This window comes from Erinaceus europaeus, chromosome 12 (genome assembly GCF_950295315.1).
Source record: "Erinaceus europaeus chromosome 12, mEriEur2.1, whole genome shotgun sequence".
Classification (NCBI taxonomy): domain Eukaryota; kingdom Metazoa; phylum Chordata; class Mammalia; order Eulipotyphla; family Erinaceidae; genus Erinaceus; species Erinaceus europaeus.
The window spans coordinates 40,663,995-40,689,907 of record NC_080173.1 but is presented as its reverse complement, the minus strand read 5'-3'; the positions used below and the strand labels follow the sequence as shown (position 1 = coordinate 40,689,907).

General features: G+C 49.1%; 1 protein-coding gene across 3 annotated transcripts in view; it reads right to left on the bottom strand.

Annotated features, from left to right (window-relative positions):
- The window catches only part of PEMT (phosphatidylethanolamine N-methyltransferase), a 53,419-nt gene extending 28,187 nt beyond the window's left edge, over positions 1-25,232 (bottom strand). Inside the window, exons 1-3 of one of the 3 annotated variants that reach the window (XM_060203242.1) lie at positions 25,028-25,156; positions 21,603-21,733; positions 13,458-13,565 (exon numbers count right to left, since the gene is read on the bottom strand). In XM_060203242.1, the coding sequence (XP_060059225.1) occupies positions 13,458-13,550 (93 nt within the window). In that variant the 5' untranslated portion in view covers positions 13,551-13,565; positions 21,603-21,733; positions 25,028-25,156. Of the gene's footprint in view, positions 1-13,457; positions 13,566-21,602; positions 21,734-25,027 lie in introns of all 3 variants that reach the window. The other 2 variants (XM_007526204.3, XM_060203243.1) reach the window with 2 other exon arrangements.
- Positions 25,233-25,913: the final 681 nt, after the last annotated feature.

The window sequence follows — 25,913 nt, the reverse complement described above, 5'->3', positions numbered from 1 at the left end:
TTTATTGGATAGAGATAGCCAGAAATTGAGAAAGAAGGGGGAAACAGTGAGGGACAGTGACAGAGAGACACCTGCAACCCTGCTTCACCACTTGCAAAGCATTCCTCCTGCAGATGGGGACTGGGGGCTGGAACCTGAGTCCTTGTGCATTGTAACATGTGTGCTCAACCAGGTGCACCTCCACCTGGCCCTATTCTAAATATATACATATATATATGGGCTAAAATATTCTAAGGGAGCTCACACCTCCACTCCACAGTGGCTTGACCTTAAACCACTGTCACATCCAGAAAGTTCTTCAACACTGCTACCATGGTTCTTGTATGTCCATAACTGCTCCATCACCACTCTCATTACTGCTCTGACATCATTAGACTATCATTCTCATCACTCCCCATCATCGCTCTTCCTCACTGCTCTGACATCACTATCACTCTCATTGCTGATCTATCACTCCCTATCCTCTTGCCCTTGGGTATGTGGAAGTGTGTGAGCACTATTCCCACTAGGTAGATGAGTCTCAGTGTGAGCTGAGGAGGGGGTCCATGTCAGGACCCCTCCTCACCTCCACCAGACATGACACTGAGAGTATAATCTCCCATGTGTGCCCCCTTCAAAAAAAATCCCTGTGAGGGCAACACAGAGACCCTGAACACAAGCCCCTCCAGCTTCATTCTTCTCCTTGAGGAGGGTTTTCCAGGCCTGCTCACATAGAAAAGGGTAAATCTAGGGCCCACGTGGTAGCACACCCAGTAGAATGTACATGTTACTAGGTTCAAGCCTCTGGCCCCAACCTGAAAGGAGGAAGCTTCACAAGTGGTGAAGCAGTTCTGTAGGTGTCTCTCTCTCTCTCTTTTTAAAAATATTTATTTATTTATCCCCTTTTGTTGCCCTTGTTGTTTTATTGTTGTCGTTGTTGTTGGATAGGACAGGGAGAAATGGAGAGAGGAGAGGAAGACAGAGAGGGGGAGAGAAAGACAGACACCTGCAGACCTGCTTCACCACCTGTGAAATGACTCCTCTGCAGGTGGGGGGCCAGGGGCTTGAACCGGGATCCTTACGCCGGTCCTTGTGCTTTGCACCACCTGTGCTTAACCCGCTGTGCTACCGCCTGACTCCCTGTAGGTGTCTCTTTATCTCTCTTCCTGTCCCCCCCATGTTCCTCTATCCTATCAAATAAAAAAGGGAGGCTATAAACTATTAATCCCAATAAAACAAATAATAATAATAATATAAAGCTTTTAAAAAAAAGGGAAAAAGTGGCCACTGAGAACAGTGGATTCACTGTGCAGGCACATAAGTCAGCCCATGTCACAGCACGGTCACTCCTACAGCTGTCCTAAGCATTCAGGCCACTCCCACTGGCCACTCCACAAAGGCAAGGCCAGGCTCAAACCACTGTGATAAAGCCTTACACACCCCTAGGACCAGCTCTCCTTCTAGCAAGGTCTCTGGAACATTCTATAGCTCTCTTGCTACCCGAGGGAGCTGCCCCTGCCCACTGGAAACCGTGGAAGCCGCTCTTCTTGGAGGTTCTGGCCCAGAGCCTTGCAGTAGTCTTTCCTGCCCCCAGACTGGACAAGAGACCCCAGATCCAACCTCCAGCATGTGTGTATGTGTGGGGGAGTAATGGAGGGAGAGGCACAGAATATCCTCTGACTCATTTATCATTCCTTTCTAGAACAATCCTAACTCCTGCTCACCTCCTGCTCAGCTCAGAACATCCTCTTGAGGTGAGGAATCTGTGCTGAGGGAGCGACGCCACCATGCGGAGCCAAAGGTCCAATGTCAGTGTTCCCAGCTTCAGCTAAGGTAGTGAGAAGACCATTCCCCCTTTACCTCTTCAACCCCCCACCCCATGCCTGGGAGCCTATCCTCTGTGCATATCCCTGGAGGAAGCCACTGCTCTTGAGGAAGAAAGGAAATAACAGCATCAGGGAAGGCACAGCCCAGGTGGTGGCACAGGGGACAAAGCATCAGAACCCCAGGAATGAGGCCTCACAGTACATTTGCTGAACGGATCATCTATTCCCTGGGCAAAAGCAGAGCTGTCCTGCTGGCTCTGAGCATCTTCCAGCCCCACAGGTGGAGGGAGGTTCAGCGAGGTGACATGCTCACCTAGCAAGTAGGACACAAAAGGGCTGCATCCTGCCTGAAACCTGATCCCTTCACAGGATGGTGTGACTGTCCCTGAACAAACTGAGAGTACTGGGGACCAGGGTGCTCCCACCCCATTCAGGACAATCCAAGTTCAAAAAAATACCATGTTCCAGGCTCGGCATTCCTGCTGGAACATCCCCTGCAAAGACAGGGACACTGGGGCCATCACTCACAGGAACAAGGCAATAGAACAGTCTGTGTGGCAGCTGCCACCCCTGAGCATGAGGACTGCACAGAGGCACCTAGCACCCCAAAGATGCACAGTGGGATGACAATGAGGAATTGAGGGCAGCATGAGTGGGCCACAGCAGGACAGGTCAGCGTCTCCCCTCCAGCCACACCATGCCAGTGTTGTCATCTCCAACTTTAGGGCCAGTTGGGGGGAGGACAGTGACTCACTAACAGACCATTGTACAGTGCACACACACAGCCACTGCAAAGAACCAAGGCCTGGGAGTCAGGCGGTAGCACAATGGGTTAAGCGCACATGGCGAGAAGCGCAAGGACTAGAGTAAGGATCCCGGTTCGAACCCCTGGCTCCCCACCTGCAGGGGAGTCACTTTCCAGGCAGTGAAGCAGGTCTGCGGGTGTCTTTCTCTCCCCCTCTCTGTCTTCCCCTCCTCTCTCCATTTCTCTCTGTCCTATCTAACAACAATGACATCAATAACAACAACAATAATAACCATAATAACAACAATAAAAAAGGCAACAAAAGGGAAAATAAATAAATAAATATTTTAAAAAAAAAAAAAAAGAACCAGGAGTCAGGCATAGCGCAGCGGGTTAAGCGCACGTGGTGCAAAGCGCAGGGACCGGCTTAAGGATTCCAGTTCTAGCCCCCGGCTCCCCACCAGCAGGGGAGTCGCTTCACAGGTGGTGAAGCAGGTCTGTAGGTGTCTCTCTTTCTCTCCCCCTCTCTGTCTTCCCCTCCTCTCTCCATTTCTCTCTGTCCTATCCAACAACGACGACAACAATAACGACAACAACGATAAAGAACAAGGGCAGCAAAAGGGAAAATAAATAAATATTAAAAAAATAAATAAAGAACCCAGGTCTACAGGCACAGCAGGGCACTTAGAGCACCTGGGGTGGGAGTCCCCAGGAAACCAGAGGAAGCATGAGAAAAGGAAGGGTCAACCCTCTGGCCCCATAAACTGTCATCATGCACATGCACTGCGCCTGTCCTGGCAAGTGCAAGCCTGATAACTAACAAGCGGCTGTGGCCCAATATCACCTTTTTTGTTTATTTTCTTATTGAGGCTTGGTACCTGCACAGCTACTCCACTGCTCGCCTCAGCTATTTTTCCTCTGTTTTTCTTTGATGGAGGTGAGAGACTACATTGAGATAGAGAGTAGGAGAAAGAGACTGCAACACTGCTCCACCAAGAGTGAACTCCCCCTCCCCCAGGTGGAGGTGAGGGGTTTTAATCTGGGTCCTTATGTTTAGTAACACTCTACTGGGTACACCTTTCTCTTTAAGATTTACTTTACATATGAGAAAAAGACTCATGTGAAACAGAAGAAGGGAGGGTGAGGGGTCCAGGTGGCATACCCAGTAGAGCACATATATTACAGTATGTAAGGATAAGGGTTCAACCCTTATCCTTAGTTCCTACCTGCAGAAAGGAACCTTCACGAATAGTGGATCAGGACCACAGGTATCTTTCTCTCGTCTCTCTCAATTTCTCTGTCTCTATCCAAAATAAATAAATTATATATTTTAAAAAGAAACACAAAGTACATAGCAGAGCTTCACTCCTGCACAAGTAGTGCTAGGGAACTTGCAAACTCCAGAGCACTGCTCAGCTCTGGTTTATGTTGGTGCTAGGGATTGAACCTGGGACCTTGGGGCCTCAGTAAAAAATTACACTGTTTTAGCATATTGTCTTTGATTTTTCTTCTTCTTTAATTTTGCTGTAGCTGTTTTCACATGAAGACCCAAACTCTAGGGTGGGGATAGATCGCATAATGGTTATGCAAATAGACTCTTGCCTGAGGCTCCAAAGTCCCAGTTTCAATCCCCTTCCTTCCCCCACCCCCGCCATAATCCAAAATTGAACAGTGCTCTGATAAAAAACAAAACAACAACAACAACAAAAAACAAGCTCTAAAATTAGGGCACTGAATCTCACACCCATTCTCCTGGGCAGGGGGGGCAGGCATCTGCACTGATCCTGGAGGGTGTCAAATCCCTACTCAGGGAACACTGTCTTCAGAACATGCCACCCCAGCTCTGGCAGCTACAGGACTGCCTGTCCCTCTTGTCCTGGGGAATCAATGAAGGTCCCTCACCAATAAGGCTGCTTGGAGGACCCTAAGATCACTTCCCCTTATTCCACACAAGACACTGGGCACTCTATGCTTCTAGAACTATCCACACCTTCCCGTGCCCTGCAAACTGCCCAGTCTAGGAGGAAGTAGGGGCAAAGGGAGCACTAGACTGGGAGCCCCTTTTACTACCACCTCTCACTCTTTTTTTCTTTCTGGTTATCTCCAGGGATTTACCATTCAGAGAGAGGAAGATAAAGCAGAGAATGAAAGAGACCACACTGAAGCACTGAAGCTTCCTTTAGTATGGTGGGGGCTAGGCTCAAACCTGGGTCATGTACATGGCAAAACAGCTCACTATCCACATGAACTATTTTTTTTAATTCTTGGGTTTTTTTTTCTATTTTTATTTGTTTATTTATTCCCTTTTGTTGTCCTTGTTATTTTATTGTTGTAGTTATTGTTGTTGTTGTTCTTGATGTCGTCCTTGTTGGATAGGACAGAGAGAAATGGAGAGAGGAAGGGAAGACAGAGAGGGGGAGAGAAAGATAGACACCTGCAGACCTGCTTCACCACTTGTGAAGTGACTCCCCTGCAGGTGGGGAGCCGGGGGCTGCAACTGGGATCCTCACGCCCGTCTTACGCTTTGCTCCCATCATGTGCACTTAACCCGCTGCACTACCGCCTGACTCCCTCAAGTGAGCTATTTTGCTGACCCTTCTTCAGCTATATTCCATGCTGGCTGAAGGAGGTGTTTCCAAGGCTGGGGTAGCCAGAACCAAAAATAAGCCACTTCAGGAGGGCGTGCCACCACCTATAGCATAACCTGGGGACTGTTAAAGAGAGAGTGGAGGAGAACTCCCTCCCAATCTGCCCGGCCCAGTGTGGGGGAAGCCTTTCTTCTACTCCCTCGCCTTTGTTCCCAACTGTGTCAAGACTGTGAGCTGACCCAGTTCCAGGTGCTCAACACACACTGTCACCATGTTGCTGAGACACCAGAACTCTAAAGTTAGCTCTAGTCAATGGTGTACCAGCCCCATTAGGCCCAGTCCTGCAGGGTGAGTGTGTGTGAGTGTCACTTCTGGCCGAGGCTGGAGGGGGTCAGCGGGGCTGTTCCCTGACTCAGGAAAGAGCATACCCACTCATATACTTAGCCTCCAGCAGACAGTGGAAATCACAGGCCAGCACTGAACCCCACCCCTTATCCCTGCCCATCCCTGGGCTTCTCCTAGAGAGTCCAGTACCACCTCTGCAGCCACTAGACAACCAGGAGGGGCACATACAGTTCTCTGTCACCTGACATCTGGCTATGCTCCCTAACTGGCAGCTTTGTTTATTTTAAAACTTTTTTAAAATGTTATTTATTTATTATTGGACAGAGATAGAAAGAAATTGAAGGGGGGATAGAAACAGAGAGAGAGAGAGAGAGACACCTGCAGCCCTGCTTCACCACTTGCGAAGCTTTCCCCCTGCAGGTAGGGACCAGGGGCTTGAACATGGGTACTTGCGCACTATATTGTAAGTGCTTAACCAGGCGCACCACCACCTGGCCCCAACTTTTTTTTTTTGGACATCTCTGTATTTGCTTTATTTTTTTTTGGGAGGAAACATTGTTTAGCTCTTGTTTATGGTGGTACTGGGGATTGAACCCAGGACTTAAAAGCCTCAGGTATGAAAGGTTGTTTTTTTTTATAAATAACCACTATTATATCTCCTAATCCCTTCATCTTTTTAATATTTTATTGATAAAGTGAAAGAAAAAATGGAAATAGGAAAGGAGAATAATGACATCTGCAGTGGTCCGGGGGGTGGTGCAATGGATAAAGCATTGGATTCTCAAGTGTGAGGACCTGAGTTCGATCCCCAGCAACACACGTGCCAGAGTGACGTCTGGTTCTTTCTCTCTCCTCCTATCTTTCTCATTAATAAATAAATAAAATCTTTAAAAAAAAAGACATCTGCAGACCTGCTTCAACATTTGTGAAATGTTCCCCCCCGCAGATGGGAACAAGGGAAGGGGCTTAAGCCCAGGTCCCTATACATGGCAACATATGTACTTAACTGGGTATGCCATGCCTAATCTTATTTTAAGGTTTATTTGTTTATGAGAGAGAGGAGAGAGAGAGAGAGAGAGAGAGAGAGAGAGAGAAGTAGTGTATCACTCTGGTACATGTGATGCCAGGAATTAAACTCAGGGGTCTCATGCTCACAGATCAGACTGCTATCCATTGTGCCACCCCCCCCCCAGGCCTGTACTTGAGTAAAATTGCACCTCTGATGCCTGAGTCCACCTGCTGGCCCTAAAGTCATTTCAGGAGCACATGAACACCCTTGACCCTGACCCAGAACAGGACTTGGGACAGCATTCAAATAAGCCCTCCCCTGGCTACCCAGCTCTGACAGCAGCCAGAGCCCCAGGGAGTGTGAACATTAAGGATGTGACCAGAACTTTCTGGTCTTCCTGGTTTCACGCTTAACCCTTGGCTTCAACCAGCAGAATCTTCAGGGCTAGCTTCCCAGCACTTGTGAGAGAGCCCCTGATACTCCCAAATGAGGTCACTGGGGTCCTAAATGCAGAGACTTAAACAGCAAAGCACCTGCAAGATGATAGTGGCAGCAGGTGAGAGGAGTGACAGCAGAGTAGGCCACGCCCACTGCTCCCCCACTCTCCACCTCCCAGAAGGAAGGTCCAGGAGAGCCTCCCCTGGCCCACAGTGCCACCTAGCATTCTGTCTCCAGCCTAGGAACCTCAGCGAAGGATAAGCATCCTTCTGTGGGGACCTGCCCGCTACAGGGGAAGAAGAGGTCATCTTTTCAAACAGGGCTCTTCGACCCTGGAAGGGTGGGTGGGAGGTTCCTTGGGCAGGGCAATGGACATGAAGGCACAGGCCCACCACTGGAAGCAGGAAGCTAACCACTTCCATCCACTCTGCTCCCCAACCTCTTCCCCTGCAGCCTTGGCAGTGCTCTGTCACCCCATAGGGCTCCAAAGTAGAAGTTTCAGGACTACATATATCAGGATGTCCAGACCAGCCACTAAGTCTCAGTGAGCTCTGACAAATCCACCAAGCAGCTCACCCTCATCAGATTCAAGATACCAAAGCATATGAGCTAAGGGGAGCTCAAAGCTACCACTCTACTCACAGCAGCAGGACCTGGGGCTAGAACAGCCCTAGGTTGGTGCTTCTATCAGCTCTTAGGAGATGTTGAGAATAACTGGATATCCCTGGGTGCCCTTTCTCTACACAAAGTCAGGGTACAAGGTTGCAAATATCACAGGTGGAAACAGGTCATGTGCACAGGACACCACACTCAGCAGGAAGCTGGGAGGAGCACAGGAATAAAGAGTGATGCCCTACAATGAACATGACCCCCCCCCCCAAGTCAACAATGCCAAAACTGGACATGTCTGCCTAGAAGGTAGATCAAGGTGCCTGAGAGAAGCCTGAGAAAAGCAGGAATGCCCACCTGGAGGAGGTGGCAGAGTTCAGGTAACCTGGAAGCAGTGAAGGCTGGTACTGGATCATGGGCACTGTACAGCATCCTTCCTGGAAAGAGGGAGGAGAACACACCCAGGAGAAATAAAATTTAAAGTGAGAGAGAGAATATCACCCCATCAATATGTTTTCAGGGGCCTAAAGATGGTGGCCAAGGTTGTAGTAATGTGGACCCTACTAGCTCTCTATTGTCATCTCTTGGTATTCTTCCCTGAGACTTTACCAGGTACTAGAGCTCCCTCCTCACCCCCAATCGCTGTGTCCTCCTTCATATTACTCCCTAATAGGTGAGGATCTTTTCCATTCTTCCCCCCTCTAATACAATAGTCAATGTTGGACATTAAGCCAGCCCCCCCATCCTGCATTGCTGAAAGTATGGCCTATTTACATAATCATTGTTTTGCCTGAAAGATCCCCACCCATTGATCTATCTTCTTTCTACCCAGAGACCCACCCTGCCTGCAGGCTAACATTAATCCCACCAGTTAAAACCATCTCAACAGTTGCTAAGGAAGTTCTACCTTCCCAGGGTGCCTTTTTCCTTTCTCCACCCCCTTTCCTAGCCATTTCCATTTCCAACTTGCCACTTCCAGTTTTATCCTATAAAAAGCCACTTCTGTTTCTGATTTCTCTTCTTTTCCGTGTCCTGACCTGGAGGAGGGCAGGCATGCAGACAGGGAGGTGGACATCAGCCACTGCGGTTTGGCGCCATGTGGCTTAACCCGCTGTGCTCACACCAGACTCTGGGGCTCCCACATGAATAAAGAATTGTATTACCACTCCACCACGAGTTCCTGGTCTCTCTCCCGCGACGCTAGCCCGGCAAGTCAACATAAAAATAGCTTCTGCTACTGAATGAAGAGTCCTTAAGTAAATAAAAATGGAATTACCTCAGGACACAACAATCCCACTCTTAAGGTATTTACCCAGTGGACACTCAAACACTAATTAAAAGGAACACATGCAGCCCTGTGATCATAGCTGCATTATTCACAAGCTGCATTATTCTTGGACAAGGTTCAAACAGCCAGCAATCTATACTTGCACCCAAGTTCCTAGGTGCTCTAAAATATGGTGCAGGAACTGAGATAAAGGGCAAAAGAAAAAGGCTATGTACGGTGGTCCAGGAGGTGGCACAGCAGATAAAACACTGGAGTCTCAAACATGAAGTGCCAAGTTCAATCCCTGGCAGCATATGTACCACAGTGATGCCTGGTTCTTTCTCTCTCTCTAACCTTACTCATTAATAAACAAATTCTTAAAAATAAATATACAAATAAAAGAAAAGGGCCGTTTATATGGTCTAGGAGGTGGCACAGTGGATAAAGTATTGGACTCTAAAGCATAAGGATCTGAATTTGATCCCTGGCAGCATATGTACCAGAGATTTGGTTCTCTCTACCCCTCTCATTAATAAACAATATATTAAAAAAAAAACAAAAGAAAAAGGTCATGTAAGCACCTCTGCAGCAACCCAGCTTCTCACGATTTCACTTATGTATGTGATGACCGAGAGCTGCAACAGTTAAGTGACAGGCAGCGCAGCGCAATGCTGCTCATGAGGAGCAGTGGAAGCCAGAATGCAATGTGGGAGGGCAGGAGGGGAATCCTTCCAGGAAGAGCATGGCAGTGGGAAACTTGCCCTCAGATCCAAGAAAAGAAGGGAGGAGGACACCCATCTGGGTGAGGGCAGAGCTCCCAGAGGCCTAAAGGAAAGGCTCTAACAGAGCACAGGGGCTACAAATCAGCCCCCACAGCTGTGGAGGTGGAGCGGTGGGCTTTAGGTCAGTGGGAGGAGCATGTCTGAAGACTGAGGTACACAGGGATGTGGTGGAGTTTCTAAGAGAAGCAGTTCCATGGCAGGCCCTAGAGCAGTCAGAGGTCCAGGTCCAAAGCTACTCCCTGCCTGGGGTCTCCAGTGCTCACAGCCCCAGGCATCTTCTTTAGGCCAAACTTCAGACTGAGATTTCAGACTTCTATGCCACTCACCTCTAACTCTCAGCAAACTCGGTCATCCCAGCTCAGCGTCTGCCCACTGGTCACTCAGTGCCCCAGCAGAGCTGGCTGTCACCTCTTGCACTTCCCAAACAAACCACAGGAGACCTGCATACCCTCCTACTTTCTGGAGAAAACTCACTAAGTAGGTACATGCCCTGCCAAGCACATGGCACAGGTTGAACCCTGGCACCACATGGGAGTGTCACAGCACTGGAGAAAGCTCCAGTGGTATGATGTCTGTCCTTATCTGTCCCTTATGTCTTTCTATCTGAATGAAAGTGACCCAGGGGTGGTAAATCACACATGTGAAGCTTCTGTTCCACAAAAAAGGAAAAGAAGAAACTTAATAGAGATATTCCTGCTTTCAAATCATGCTGAGAATTTGATCCAAAACTTTCATCTAGGACTTTTATGCTGTTTCCTTTCCCCCAGACACCCAAGAGTATACTTCCACCCAAAGGGCAGGTTTTTTGTTTTTGTTTTGTTTTTCCTAATATTTATTGAGCAAAAAAAGAGAGAACTAGAGCATAACTCTGGCCAGGGACTGAACTCAGAACCTCATGCTTAAGAGTCCAATGGTTTATCCACTGTGCCACCTCCTGGGTGTCTTAACCCAGAGGTCCCCCTGGCCTTGGCTCCTATTGGAGGTCTATGTTTATTCACCAACTGCCCCCCTCTGGGATGTCAGGGTTCCCCAGTACCTGACACACAGTGGAGGTGGGAGGGGGGCTCAGAATGATCTGAAGAAGACACAAGAAGCCTCTTGGAGTGGGGGCTTCAGAGGGAAAAGGGTAGCCTTTGCTGAGCTGAGCTCAGCCCCATTCAGCTCGCTACTGCCAAGCACATGCTGTCACTGAGGCCGAGTTAGCACTCACTGCCACTTTCCTGGTTGGCAATTGTTCTCTGCGTGGCATCAGAGCCAGAGTCCCAGAATACACACACACTCCCACCCCCCAACCCCCACCCCCATCAGCCTCTCCTTCTTTCCAGAGCCCTTCCACCTCCCCCAAACTCCCTCAGGCCAGGGCTGCTAGACCACAACATTTTTGAATAACTTTGTCTTCTAGAAAAGCCTTTGAAGAGCTTGATCCTTCTCTCCCACTCCTGACCACAAGCTGTTCCAGTGGATGATTTTTTTTCCAAAATGAGGCAAATCAGAAACAGATGACAAAAGAAAAGTCTTCCAGCCAGCACACAAAGACACAAGCTGTCCCAAGTCACCTTAGCCCAGGGCCAGGTCATGGAGTTGCTTCCAAATGAGCACAAAGAACCTGGGCAGGACATCTGGGCAGGGGCAAGTTCAAGTGCAAGAGGGCCTAGCACCTGCCATGACCCAGGCCAGAGAGCAGGTGTCCTTGGCCAGCTGGGGGACCCACCAGGCCCAGAACTGGGGATAGTATTGGGGCCTGGGAGGTCATCTTGCAGTGCCACAACAATCACCACAAATTAGGTACTTAGGGGGGTGGGCAGTAGCACAGCGGGTTAAGCGCAGATGGTGCAAAATGCAAGGATCAGATTAAGGATCTCGGTTCGACTCCCAGGCTCCCCACCTGCAGGAGGGTCACTTCACAAGCAGTGAAGAAAGTCTACAGGTGTCTATCTTTCTCTGCCCCTCTCTGTCTTCCCCTCTTCTATTTCTCTCTGTCCTATCCAACAAGAATGACAACAATAATAGTAATAACAACAACAATGATAAACAATAAGGGCAACAAAAGGGAAAAAATAGCCTCCTGGAGGCATAAAAACAATAACAAAACAAAAAAATCAAGTTGCTTAATAATGTGAGGGCCCTCAGAAAATAGCATAATAGACTCTTGTCTAATGGTGGAGATAGCATGATGTTTACGCAGAGACTCTCATGCCTGAGGCTCTGAGGTCCCAGGTTCAGTCCTCAGCCCCAACATAAACCAGAGCTTGTCGTATGTGTTACATTGGTTTGTTTTAGCCCTCTCCAAACCAAGAGAATTGGATCAGTCTAATTAATTTTGCGGGCCTGCTTGGCCCCGCCCCAAGGAACTCTCCAACTCTGGCACTCTCAAACTCAGGAACCCTCTCCCTTACTCTTGAACTCAGAAACTCTCCAACTCATGAACTTAGGAACCCTCCCTCAGGGTTCCTTGGGGCGGGGCCAAGCAGGCCCGCGAAATTAATTGGACTGATCCAATTCTCTTGGTTTGGGGAGGGCTAGAACAAACCAATGTAACGCATACGACAAGAGCTGAGCAGGGCGCTCTGGAAAAACAAATAAATACATAGGTAGAAAGAGTCAGAATACCACTCTGGCATGTGGTATGCTGGGATTAAATTTGGGGACCTCAAGCTTGAGAGTCTAGCACTTGAGTCCACTGTTGCCTGTTGTTTTTATTTATTTATATTTTTATTTCTATTTCTATTTTCCCCAGAGCACTGCTTAGCTTGGGTTTATGTTGATGCTGGGAATTGAACCTAGGACCTCAGAGCCTTAGGCAAGAGAGTATTCAGAGTAAGAATCCCTCAATCCCTGCAGGCTTTAAGAGCACATCCTCATCCCTACCTCAGCCTGCCTCTGAGGCAGGGGCACACAGACCCCACCCAGAAACCCAGCACTCACTTATAACCCAGAGATAGCTAAAAATCCCCCCTCTTAACCCCTTCCCACAACTATGCCTTCAGCCTTATAAAGGAACATTCAAGGGGTTCAAGGATGTGGGGAGAGGGGACTAAGCCAGAAAAGCAGGCAGGGAATAGCTGGGGGCTCCAGTTGCAGACCAGACTGTGCTTGGAGTAGCCAAGGCCTCCAAGGCTCCAGAAAGGGTAACTGGGTCCCAAGATGCCAAAGAACAGCTTGGGTTTGACTTGCACCCAGGTGTCCAGACCCCACTCCTTCCTCTCCTCTGTCCTCCTGTCCAGAACACCTGATCACCTTGGGATCATCCAGCATGTTCAGGACAGAGTACACACCCCATCCCCATGGCAGGTGGAACATAGCCGAGTCACAAACAAGAAAGACGCATCGTGTCCCCAGCACTCAGGGCAGAGGGAACTGTCTGGAACAGCATGTTGTTAATGTTGAGCCCGGAGTATCCCTGAGCCACCAAGGGTGAGCAGAGTGTTCCCAGCTCTGCACCAGTGAGCCCAGCTGAGCCCAGAGTTCCAGCACTTGTGTGCCAGCCCCTCCTACTGCCGCCTTGCTCCAGGAGGGCTTCCCAACTCATCTAAGACCCCAAGCACATCCCCACTATTCCAGCTTCTCTGTCTCTCCCAGCTTGTCCCCAGAACCTAAGCCTCAGCCCACAGTCCCCTCCCCCCAGTGTCCTCCAGCATCCAGAGTCTTGTCTTCACTTCTAGCTCACCCCCCATTACCAAACATTGTCCCACCAAGCACTGTGCCCGAAGCCCTGTCTATGATGTCACCATACTGGAGGAGTTCTTTCCAAGAGAGGGGCTGCCCTCATCAGTGTCCCCTAACAGAGGACGGGGAGTATGCGGGAGTGTCCTTTGCTGGCCAGAGCCTGACAGGACAAGAAACCACCCTCTGTCTTTGAGAGCACTCACCACATTCCAGAAGAGTGGGTTGAAGGCTATGGCCAGCGTGGCAGCCACAAAGCTGGGGTCCAGGGGATCCACGTAGCCCAGTAGCCGGGCCATCACGCAGAGGTCTGCCTGCAGGGACAGAGCCAAGGGTCACCAAGGGCTCCACAGCCCACTTGGCCACGATGGGGAGCACAAGTGAGCAACAAAGTTACACCGTGAGCAACAAAGTTACACCGTGGGCACGGCCAGCAGGTTCCCAGCATGCTCTGCTGGTATAAAGCTGCTGGGCTGTGACAGCCTGGGAGGGGGAAGCGGGGTGGGAAGATATGGTGGGGGTAGGGAGTACAGATGTTCAAAGACCCAAAGGGAACATCCTCTGCACTGAGGTGTCCAACATCTCACATAGTCTGGGACAAACGCTGGGGTAAAGAGAGAGAGTGAGCCAAACAGGTGCCTCATTTAGCAAGGCTACCTCACATCACCTCATGTACCTGCCTGGAGACCTCACAGGCCTCCAAAGGCTCCTAAAAACACCACAGACAGAAAGAAAACAGAACAGAAACGTGGCCCCTTCCCCAGTGGACAGGAGGCAGCACAGTAGATAAAATGTTGGACTCTCAGTCATGAGGTCCTGAGTTTAATCCCCAACTTCACATGTGCCAGAGTGATGTTCTGCTTCTCTCTCTCTCTCATTAGTAAATATTCTTAAATGGGGGGGGGGCAGGAAGTCATGCACCTGGTTAAGCACACACATCGCAGTGTGCAAGGACCCAGGTTTAAGCCTCTGGTCCCCACCTGCAGGGGGAAAGCTTCATAAGTGGTGAAGCAGGAGTGCAGGTGTCTCTATGCTTTTCCCTCTCTATCAGTCTCCCCACCACTAATTTCTGTCTTTATCCAATAATACATATATTTTAAGTTGTTTTAAAAAATAAACTTTAAAAAGTGGTCCGGGAGGTGGCGCAGTGGATGGAGCGTTGGATTCTCATGCATGAGATACCAGGTTTGATCCCCGGCAGCACATGTACCAGAGTGATAACTGGTTCTTTATCTCCTCTTATCTTTCTCATTAATAAATAAACAAGGGGAGTCGGGGGGGGGGGTAGCGCAGCGGGTTAAGCGCAGGTGGCGCCAAACTCAAGGACTGGCAAAAGGATCCAGGTTTGAGCCCCCGGCTCCCCACCTGCAGGGGAGTCGCTTCACAGGCGGTAAAGCAGGTCTGCAGGTGTCTGTCTTTCTCTCCTCTTCTCTGTCTTCCCCTCCTTTCTCCATTTCTCTCTATCCTATCCAACAACAATGACATCGGTAATAACTACAACAATAAAACAACAAGGGCAACAAAAGGGGAATAAATAAATAAATAAAATTAAAATAAATAAATAAATAAACAAAATCTTTAAAAAAATAATTAAAAATAAAACCTTAAAAAGGAAATTAAAGGAGACACACACCACTGACTTTTTGCCCTCCCTCCCTATAGAGACAAAGAAGCAAAGAAAGTGGAAGAGACCACAGCACTGAAACTTCCTTCAGTGTGGTGAGGACTGGGCTTGAATCTGAGTCATGAATGCGGCAAAGCAGTGCACTGTCCAAGTGAACTATTTCACCATCCCTACCACTGGCACTTGGAGTGCTAAGGATCTGCTGAGCTTTGCCTCCTCCGTGGACTTGTTCTGTCCAGAGACTCAAAGAGCTAAAAATATTTTATCACCGGGGCCAGGTGGTGGCACACCTGGCTGAGTGCAAATTACAATGCTCAAGGGCCAAGGTTCAAGCTCCTGGTTCTCACCTGTAGGAGGAAAACTTCACAAGTGGTGAAGCAGGGCTGCATGTGTCTCTCTTCTTTTCTATCTGCCCCTCTCCTCTCAATTTCTGGCTGTCTCTATCCTATAAATAAAGATAATTTAAAAATTCGTATATATATTGCTACCTCTCTAGGTACCACTGAAAAATAAATTTAAATCATAAAGTGAGCTTGTGGGAGTTGGGCAGTAGCACAGCAGGTTAAACGCACATGGTGTGAAGTGAAAGGACTGGTGTAAGGATCCCAGTTTGAGCCCCCAGCTCCCCACCTACAGGGGAGTCACTTCACAGATGGTGAAGCAGGTCTGCAGGTGTCTATCTTTCTCTCCCCCTGTCTGTCTTCCCCCCTCCCCCCATTTCTCTCTGTCCTGTCCAAGAACGATGACATCAATAACTACAACAATAAAAAACAACAAGGGCAACAAAAGGGGAAAATTAATTTAAAAAAAAAAAGTGAGCTTGTGTCCCACCCCAGGGGAGAGGGGAGGTGGGGCAGGGCAGATGAAGTTCCTTGTTTTGGTCCTTCCCGAGGTCACACAATCTGCCACCCAGACAACGCTACTGAATGAAATAGTAGGAAGATTCTGAAAAGTCTCTGGGCACAGGTAAGGAGACCCCTCACATGCTTGGGTCTCCTCTCGCAGTTTCACCACTCCAGGGGTGCTTTTTCATACAAGTAAAAAGATGCAGAGAGAGACATACCACAGCACTTGTCCCCCTCAGTGCCTCCTATGTGCAGCTGAGCTTAAACCAGGACTGTGCACATGGCAAGGCATGAGCCATACCCAGTGAGCTATCTCCACTCCCAGCCCAATTTCATCACAAACCTTCCCCTCCCTGGGGCCAGCACCGAGCTAAGCATGCAGTAAGTAGTAGGATTTAGCTCAGTCAACAATGTCAGAAAAGGAATGGAAGAACTGCCAACTGAAGCTAAAGTATATTTGGGAGTATCTGGATAAATGTTCCCAAACATTATGCTTCTAGATCCTTCCACAACTGCTGGATCTTTCCTCTGCCCTGGGCAAACTTCTATTCATCCCTCAAAGCCCAGCTGAGCACCTGCACTCCCTCTGCATTTGGCCATGACACCTTCATTCATGGCCTGACTGGATACCCTAGACATTCCCTGGCGCTCACTTGTGCTCTCTCTCTCTCCCCTTATTTAGTCAGCCTCTAGGACAGGGGCTATCTCCCCCTCCACCTTTGTCTCTTCAGCTTGGCACAAAGTAAATACTCGCTGAGTCAACAGAGGCTGTTTCACACAGTGACAAGCAGGGGCTAGCACTGTTGGGGATAGTGGGGAGCTCCAGCCTGTGTGTGTTCCTGAACTCTGACCCCTCCGGCCTGGCTGCAGATACTAGGAGCTGCCCTTTGGGCAGGTGCCTGTACAACTGCACCATTCCTAGTGGCTGTTTTATTTTTTTACTTTCTTTTTGATGAAGGATAAGAGATAGATACATGATTGACAGAGAAACAAAAGGGGAAAACACAGAAACAAAAAGGGAAAACACCAGCTGCATTGAGTCACCACTCATGAAGCTCTACACACACACACACACACACACACACACACACACACACACACTGCAAGGGCTTGAACCTGGGTCCTTGTGCATTGTAATATGTGTACTCAACCACATTCATCACTGCCTAGCCCCATAGGACTCCTTCTGAGCCCAAACCAGCTTCCTAGACACTGTGCTTCATTCACATTTACTCTTTTGACACTTTCCAGGCTAAAAAGTTAAAAAACATAGATGGCAGGAAGTGGAGTAGTTAGATCAAGGTGTGTGTGTGTGTGGGGGGGGGGGGTGAAGCTTTCTTAGAAATCCCAGAGAAAAAAAGGAGAAGAAACCCCAGACAGAGGGTTGGGTGGTAGTGCACCAGGTTAAGAACACATAGTACATTAGTCAACAATTTTTTCTGCCTTATATTTTCACTCTTTTTCAGCCACCAGGTTCTAGACACTATCATGATGCCAACCTGATTTCCCTGGGCAGACAATCCCACCAAGGTGTCCTGGAGCCCCACCTCCCCAGATCCCTGCCCCACTAGGGAAAGAGAGAGACAGGCTGGGAGTATGGATCAACTTATCAATGCCCATGTTCAGCAGGGAAGCAATTACAGAAGACAGGCCTCCCACCTTCTGCACCGTATAATCACCCTGGGTCCACACTCCCAGAGGGACAAAGAATAGGAAAGCTTTCAAGGGAGGGGATTGGATATGGAGTTCTGGTGGTGGGAATTATATGGAATTGTACTCCTCTTATCCTATGGTCTTGTCAATACTTTCATTTTATAAATAAATAATAAAATAAATAACATATTAAAGAAAAAAAGAACACATAGTACGAAGGGCAAGGATCCTGGTTTGAGCCCCCAGCTCCCCACCTGCAGAGGGGTTACTTCACAGTGAAGTGAAGCAGTGAAGCAGATCAGCAGGTCTTTTTCTTCCCCTCTCTATCTTCCCCTCGCCTCTCAATTTCTCTCTGTATTATCCAATAAAGAGGGAATGCCACCAGGAGGAGTGGATTCATAGTGCTGGCACCAAGCCCCAGGGATAACCCTGGAGGCAAAGAAAAAAAAAAAGAAATGGAGAAAGAAAGAAAGAAAGAAAGAAAGAAAGAAAGAAAGAAAGAGGGGAGTCAACTAGTAGTGCAGCGGGTTAAGTGCACATGGCGAGAAGCGCCAAGGACCAGTATAAGGATCCCAGTTCAAGCCCCCGGCTCCTCACCTGCAGAGGAGTCGCTTCACAAGTTGTGAAGCAGGCCTGCAGGTGTCTATCTTTCTCTCCCCCTCTCTGTCTTCCCCTCCTCTCTCCATTTCTCTCTGTCCTAACAAAGATGACAATAATAATTACAACAATGAAACAAGGACAATAAAAGGGAATAAAAAAAAGAATAAAAAAAAAAGAGAAAGACAGACAGACAGACAAATGGACAGATAGATAGACAGAAACAAACCCCAGACACAGCCTGCCCAGGCAGAGCAGGGTGGTCAGCCTGCAAAAGGCCTCCCTAGAGCCAGGGAGAGTGGCTGGTTACAAGTAGGAACCAGGAGGACCTGCCCTGAGCCTCAGTGTTCAGCTCTCTCTATTCTTTCACTAGCCACCTAACCACACAGTCACCCACAAGAGGTTCTGGAAGACCAGGCTCCAAAGCAGCCAACAAGGCTCAGGGCCAGCAGGCCAGCAGGGAATGTTCTCGTGACCCTCTACTAACTTAGACCAGGGTACCCAACTCCCACAGGGGACAGGTTTACCACAAGGGCATTATTGTCTGGTCCTCAACTCTGGAATGCTGGGTCTGAGTCTCCCTGCCTTCTAAGCCTCTGTTCCTGACTGGTTCTGCCTTTGGTGCAGTGAGGCAGAGAGGCTCAGAGTCATCTAGAAGCCTGGCTCCAGGGAACAGAAAAAAAAACACCTGTGGATACCTGGGGGGTTAGGAGTGTGTGGTCACAAGTGCCCACAGTGAGAATGGGAGGTGGAGGGGAGATGGCTGAAATGGGCTAAGGATCTCAGCTCCTCACCTCTTGAAATGTTCAAGGGTAAGAGAGACAGCATAATGGTGATGTATAGATTTTCATGCCTGTGGTAGCGAGGCCCCAGGTTTAATCCCAAGCACCACCATAAGCCAAAACTGAGCAGTGCTCTGGTATCTCTGTATCTTTATCTCATTGGAATAAAATACAAGACAGAAAGGAATGTTTGTGATATATTTTAAGGATTCAACTCAGGCAGCCTGGGAGGTTGTACAATGGCTAGAGCACTGGACTTTTAAACATGAGGTCCCAAACTCAATCCCCAGCCCTGTATGAGCCACAGTGATGCTTTGATTTTTCTCTTTCTTTCCAGTTAAATACATGAATAAATATTTAAAATAATCAAATTCACACCCCTAGAGGCTAGGGAATAGCATAGTGATTATGCAAAATACTCTCATGCCTGAGGCCCTAAAGTCCAAGGTTCAATCCCTGGTACCACCATTAGCCAAATATATAGCAATTGAATTTTAAAATATTTATTTTATTTGTTTATTCCCTTTTGTTGCCCTTGTTGTTTTATTGTTGTAGCTATTATTGTTGTTGTTACTGATGTCGTCGTCGTTGGATAGGACAGAGAGAAATGGAGAGAGGAGAAGAAGACAGAGAGGGGAAGAGAAAGAGAGACACCTGCAGACCTGCTTCACCACTTGTTAAGTGACTCCCCTGCAGGTGGGGAGCCAGGGCTCAAACTGGGATCTTTATGCTGATCCTTGTGCTTTGTGCCACCTGCGCTTAACTCACTGCACTACAGCCCGACCCCCAGCAATTGAATTTATTTAAATAAAGTTATCAGAGTGGTCCAGGAGGTGGCTCAGTGGCTAAATCATTAGACTCTCAAACATGAGGTCCTAAATTCAATCCCTGGCAACACCAGAGTGATGTCTGGATCTTTCTCCCTCTCCTCTTATCTTTCTCATAAATAAATAAAATATTTTTAAAAGAATTTATTTATTTATTCATGAGAAAGATAGGAGGAGAGAAAGAAACAGACATCACTCTGGAACATGTGCTGTCAGGGATCGAACTCAGGACCTCATGGTTAACCCTAGCCTGTCTCTCGTTTCCCTAGTGGGGTGGGGCACTTCTTCTTTTTCTAGCGTTTGCCCTTCTTCCGTAGCCAGTCAACAGCGTCAGGTTAGCCTGATGTCTGCTTGTTGCTGGCTTTGAAAGTGACTGGGATCCATGTGGATTCAGTCGGCTAGGACGGATCATCAGTTTCCCCAATGAATGGGTACTCACGGGATGCACCACGAGAAGATCGAGCCAATGCATCCCTAGTGGGGTGGGGCACTGGGGAATCAGAGCTCCAGGACACATTGGTGGGGTTGTCTGTCCAGGGAACTCTGATTGGAATCATGCTAGCATCTGGAACCTGGTGGCTGAAAAGAGAGTTAATATATAAAGCCAAATAAATTGTTGACTAATCTTGAACCTAAAGGCTAGAATAGTGCAGATGAAGAGTATGGATCAACCTGCCAACACCCATGTTCAGCGGGGAAGCAATTACAGAAGCCAGACCTTCCACCTACTGCAACCCACAATGACCTTGGGTCCATACTCCCAGAGGGTTAAAGAACAGGATTCCCTGGGGCAGGGGAGATAGCATAATGGTTATGCAAACAGACTCTTATGCCTGAGGCTCCTAAATCCCAGGTTCAATCCCCCCCACACCACCATAAGCCAGAGCTGAGCAGTGCTCTGGTGTTTCTCTCTGTGTGTGTCTCTCTCTGCATCTCTCTCAAAAAAATTAAAAATTTTTTTTAAAAAAAGACTTAGGATCCCCACCACCATGGGAAAGCTTCACAAGTGAAGTAGGGTTGCTGGTGTCTGTCTCTTTTCTTCTCTATCTTCCTCTCCCTACTCAACTTATCTATTTATTTTGTAAATAAATAAAAATCATAAAAAAGAAAGAAAAAGAAAGTTGTTAGCCCTCACCCCAAGTAGTCCTCTTACCACTACTGTTCTTTGATAAGAAAGTCTGAAGTAGCCCTGGGTTCCAGGCTGAAAGCAGACGATAGCCTCAGCTACCTAGATCCTTGACAGAACATTCCAGACTTTCCAGCGCCTGGAACCCCCACAGTAGCCACTTCTGCTTCAAGGGACAGACTTGCCTAAGGGAACTGGGAGACAGTGAACAGGGAGAAATAGGTTCCTCTTTTTTCTCTTCAGGTAAGAGGTGGGGCACAGAAACGGGCACAGAAAGGCTGACAATGGTTACAGCCAGCAGTACTTCCTGTCCAACCAGGATGAACTGAGCAAAGTCACAGCCCCCAAGGCTCCAGGTTTCCAGATTCCAGTGCTATTGGGGGGGGGGGGGGCATCAGTCAGTCCTGTGGGAGCAAAGAGCTGGTCACCTTGAACAGGGAGCATGAAAGCAGCATTATCCCCTGAGCCTTGTGTTGCCTGCAGAAGAGGGGCCTGCCTGGCAGGATACAGTGACCCACTCACTCATAATTATCAGTGGCATCACCCATTCAGTCATCCCAAAGAGGGGAACCCTCCCTGTCACCCATGCATAGGTCGTTGTCCTTCTCTAAAGGGGGTAGGGGGAGGGCTGGGTCATAGTTCTAAATGGGACCAGCAGGAAAGAACCAAAAATCTGGGTCAGAAGAATGTGTGGGAGGAGGGCATGAGGGGTGTCCCTAGGTTCCTCGTTCATCTCCCCACAGCTTAGGGCTGCCTTTTCTAAGAGGAGCCTTTCTCACCGCCATCCCCCAACACACACACACACACACACACACACACACACACACACACACACACACACTTCCTGTTCCAATTTTATTAAAACGGCAGCAACAGAGGGTTGGCAAGACAGCTCACCTTGAGAGGAGGTGCAACCCAGATTCAAGCCTGGTCTCCCACTGCACTGGAGGAAGCTTCAAGGTAAGCTTGTCTCTTCTCTCTCCCTCTGTCTCTGTCTAGAAAAGTCTGCTATGAGTGGTGAAGCCCAGCTACATCAAAATGAAGAAATGAATGAAGAAATGAAGAAAGGAAGGAAGAAATAAGACTGCAGCAGGCTTGGCTGCAGTGTTCCTAGCATGCGGCACCACTACTGCAACCTACCTGGAGGCTCTGCTGGTCACAAATGAACTGGACTGTGACAGGTCCCCACTGAGCCAGGGGACAGCTCATAACAGTGTCACTGAGCCTGCAGGGTCGGACCCACCTCTTCGGGGACAGTGCCCAGGGACAGATTGTGACATCAAGCAAATAGTAGGCCAGAGAATAGGGTCACAGCGATTGATCACCACAGCCATCGATTACAAGTAGAAGTGGAGCCAAGGGTGGGGCAGGGCAAGTGCACAGCACCCCTCTAACAAGATCTCCCCCAAAGAAATATGTCATAGCCCTCCCCCCAGGGAGCTCATATGCCCCCAATATGAGTGAGTCCTCAGCTGGCTCAGGGACATTTACTGGGTATCTTAATGTGCCTGTGTGTATGGAATATGTAATCATGTATGCAGCACTAGTCACTTTTTCAGATCGAGATCACCGAATCAGCGCTTCCTCCAGTGCCACAGCATCTCCCATGTGGTGCTGGGCCTCAAACCTGGGCCATGTGCATGGCAAGGAACATGTCCTACCAAGTGAGCTGTCTCCCCAGCCCTTGCTGCTTTCTTTCTGCCTCTGGAGGTCTCTGGGCTGCGTTGGTGGCAGGGGGACAATGGGCAGACCTCTGACAACCAACCTTCCTCAGTCTTTCTATGGGCAAAGGAGATCTCATACCCATAGGAAGGGTATGAGGCAACCACCTGCAGAGGATGCTGTGGAGGCAAGACCAGTCAACCCCCACTCCCCCCACTCATTTGGTGAACTCTGGGGACAGGTCCCATGTCAAACTGAAAAATTTGAGACTTTGGAACAAATAGCTCACTTGAATGGAGCTGCTTTGTTATGTGTGTGACCCAGGTTTGAGCCAAGCCCCCACCACATTGAAGGAAGTTTCTGTGCTGTGGTCTCTCTCTCTCTGTTTCTATCTAGAGAAAGAAAGAGAGAAAGAGAGGAAGAGAGGAAGAGAGGAAGAGAGGAAGAGAGAAAGAGAGAAAGAAAGAAAGAAAGAAAGAAAGAAAGAAAGAAAGAAAGAAAGGCGAGCCCTGAGGTCCAGGAGGTAGCTCAGTGGGGCCTCAAGCTTGAAGCAGTGAGTTCAAGCCCCTTCAGTGATGCTCAGGCTCCAAAAGTCCCAGGTTCAATCCCCAGTATCACCATAAACCAGAGCTGAGCAGATGGGACCAGAGATACAGAAACTGGTGGAGAGTATCATATTTCTAAGATACAGAAGGGGAGGAGAGACACCACAGCATAGAAGCTCCTTCAGTGCTGTAGCACTTCCATGCTATGTGCTAGGTGCTAGCAGAGCAGGTGTCCATCCTCCCAGGAAACCTATTTTGCGTACCCTTCTCTATGAATTCCAATTCCAATCCCACCTCCACACAAGCTGCTCTGTAACCACTTTTAAATTTCTTTCTCCTCTCTCTCTCCCTTTACCAGAGCACTGATTAACTTATGGCTTATGTTGGTGTGGGGGATTGAACCTGGGACTTTGAACACTTATGCATAAGAGCTTCTTTGCATAATCAGTATCCTATCTATCCTCACCTCCACTTTTTAGATTTTTTTTTAGTATTTATTTATTCCCTTTTGTTGCCTTTATTGTTTTATTGTAGTAATTATCGTTGTTGTTATTTATGTCATTGTTGTTGAGAGGACAGAGAGAAATGGAGAGAAGAGAGGAAGGCAGAGGGGGTCGGGCGGTGGCACAGTGGGTTAAGCGCATGTGGCGCAAAGCGCAGGGACCGGCGTAAGGACCCCGGTTCGAGCCCCGGCTCCCCACCTGCAGGGGAGTCGCTTCACAGGCGGTGAAGCAGGTCTGCAGGTGTCTGTCTTTCTCTCCCCTTCTCTGTCTTCCCCTCCTCTCTCCATTTCTCTCTGTCCTATCTAACAACGAATTGCGCCAACAACGGCAATAATAATAACCACAATGAGGCTACAACAACAAGGGCAACAAAGGGGGGAAAAATGGCCTCCAGGAGCGGTGGATTCATGGTGCAGGCACTGAGCCCAGCAATAACCCTGGAGGAGGAAAAAAAAATTAAAAAAAAAAAAAAGAGAGGAAGGCAGAGAGGGGGAGGGAAAGATAGGCACCTGCAGACCTGCTTCACGGTTTGTGAAGCGACCCCCCTACAGGTTGAGAGCCAGGGGCTCAAACCGAGATCTTTATGCCGGTCCTTCTGCTTCACGCCATGTGTGCTTAACCCACTGAGTTACCACAGGACTCCCTACTTTTAAAATTTCTTTAAGGGCAGGGATAGACAGCACAATGTTATGCAAAGAGACTCATGCCTGAGGCTCTGAAGTCCCAGGTTCAATTCCCCCGCACCACAATAAGCCAGAGTTGAGCAGTGCTCTGGTGTTTCTCTGTATCTTTCTCTCTCTCTCTGCATCTCTCTCAAAAATAAAATAGTGGTCCAGGAGGTGGCGCAGTGGTTAAGGAACTAGACTCTCAAGCATGAGGTCCTGAGTTCAATCCCTGGCAGCACATGTACCAGAGTGATGTCTGGCTCTTTCTCTCTCTCTCCTCCTATCTTTCTCATTAATAAAATAAATAAAATCTTTAAAAAAAAATACGATAAAAAGAACTAAAAGATTAACTACAACAATAAAACAACAAGGGCAACAAAAGGAAATAAATAAATCTTTTTAAAAAATAATAAATAAAAATTAAATAAAATACTTTAAAAAATAAATAAATTTCTTTAAGATTGTTTTATTAACACGAGAGACAGGATGCAAGAGAGAACCATAGCCTCACTCTGGCACATGAAAAGCCAGGGAACAAACGTGGGACCTCAAGCTGCCGTGTCCAGTGCTCTCTGCCCTGGGACTTCGAAGAAGGGCAGGCCCCAGTGCCAATCAGGCAGATCTGCTGCACCCAGGGCCCACCCCACCCCGTTCCATTAGCACAGGGCAACCCCCACACCCAGGGACGTTTCCTACAGGCTGTGAATAATTCCAGCCACCTGATCCAGGAGAGGCTTCCTGCGTTGGGCCCGGGTAAGGCTGTGAGACGGCTTGACCCGGGGAGGCCCCGCAGGACCCTCTCCCAGAGCGTGGACCGGAGTGCACCGGCTGAGATTGACAGGCAGAGTGCCCCGCCCCCGTTGCCCGGAGACAGGTTCCGCCTACAGGCGGCGCCTGAGAGCTGCCGCTCCCTCCTGAATTCCCTGTTGGTCCGGAGCGGCCCGTACCTTCTTGTAGTCTATATTGCCTAGGCCCCCGCAGCAGTCGGGCACCGCCGCCGAGGCGCTCATGGGCCCTACTCCCAGGGTCCCAGCTCCTCTCAGCCGGGAGACGGCTCCCCGCTGGCAGCAGGCCGGTCTCCGCAGGAGCCGCTCAGCCCTTGGGCCAGCCCCATCACGTTGAGGAAGGACCGCCGGCCGGGGAGCTTTGCTGATGTCCCCAGCCTCTGGTAGCATTCTGGGAAATGTAGTTCGTGGGCTCCGCGGACCGCCTCGTTCCCCAGAGTCGGGAACTACAACTCCCGGCGATGCGCGCGGCAGCGCCCGGGCTCTGAGGCAGTAGGGCGCGTGTGGGCTGGCATCAGGCTCTCGCTCTGGTGCTTTGGTCACTGGCTCTCACCACCCCGGCGAGCGCTCTGAGAGCCGGGTTGCCGCCGGTCTTCAGTTCAAGTGTCAGTAACTTCCCGGGAGCTCCGACGGGCGTAGACTTCGGCCCCAGCGCAGCCCCGTCCTCTTTGCACCCTACAGGCTCGGATCCCTGCCGGTGACCTCCAGGCTGCCCCCCCCCCCTTACTCCGCAGAGACCATTCACTTGTCCTTTCTCTCCCGCACTCACCTTGAGTGGCTTGTCTGTGGTGTAGGGACGGTAGGGTCCACAGCCCTGCCCTCGCAATCTCAACACAGATCACTAAACCACACCTGTATAAGTACTGGGCTGTGACCATGGGGGCTAGGTCAGGTGATCAGAGGAATACTCTGCCTTAGATTGCTCCGGGAAACCTCCCCCGCGATAAGGCTCAGATATGTAAAATGTAGAGCCAGGGATTTGCAAAGGTCAACATACAGACTGGGTGGGTGCCGCGGGGACAAAGAGGCTGGCTGGAGGGCTGGCGTC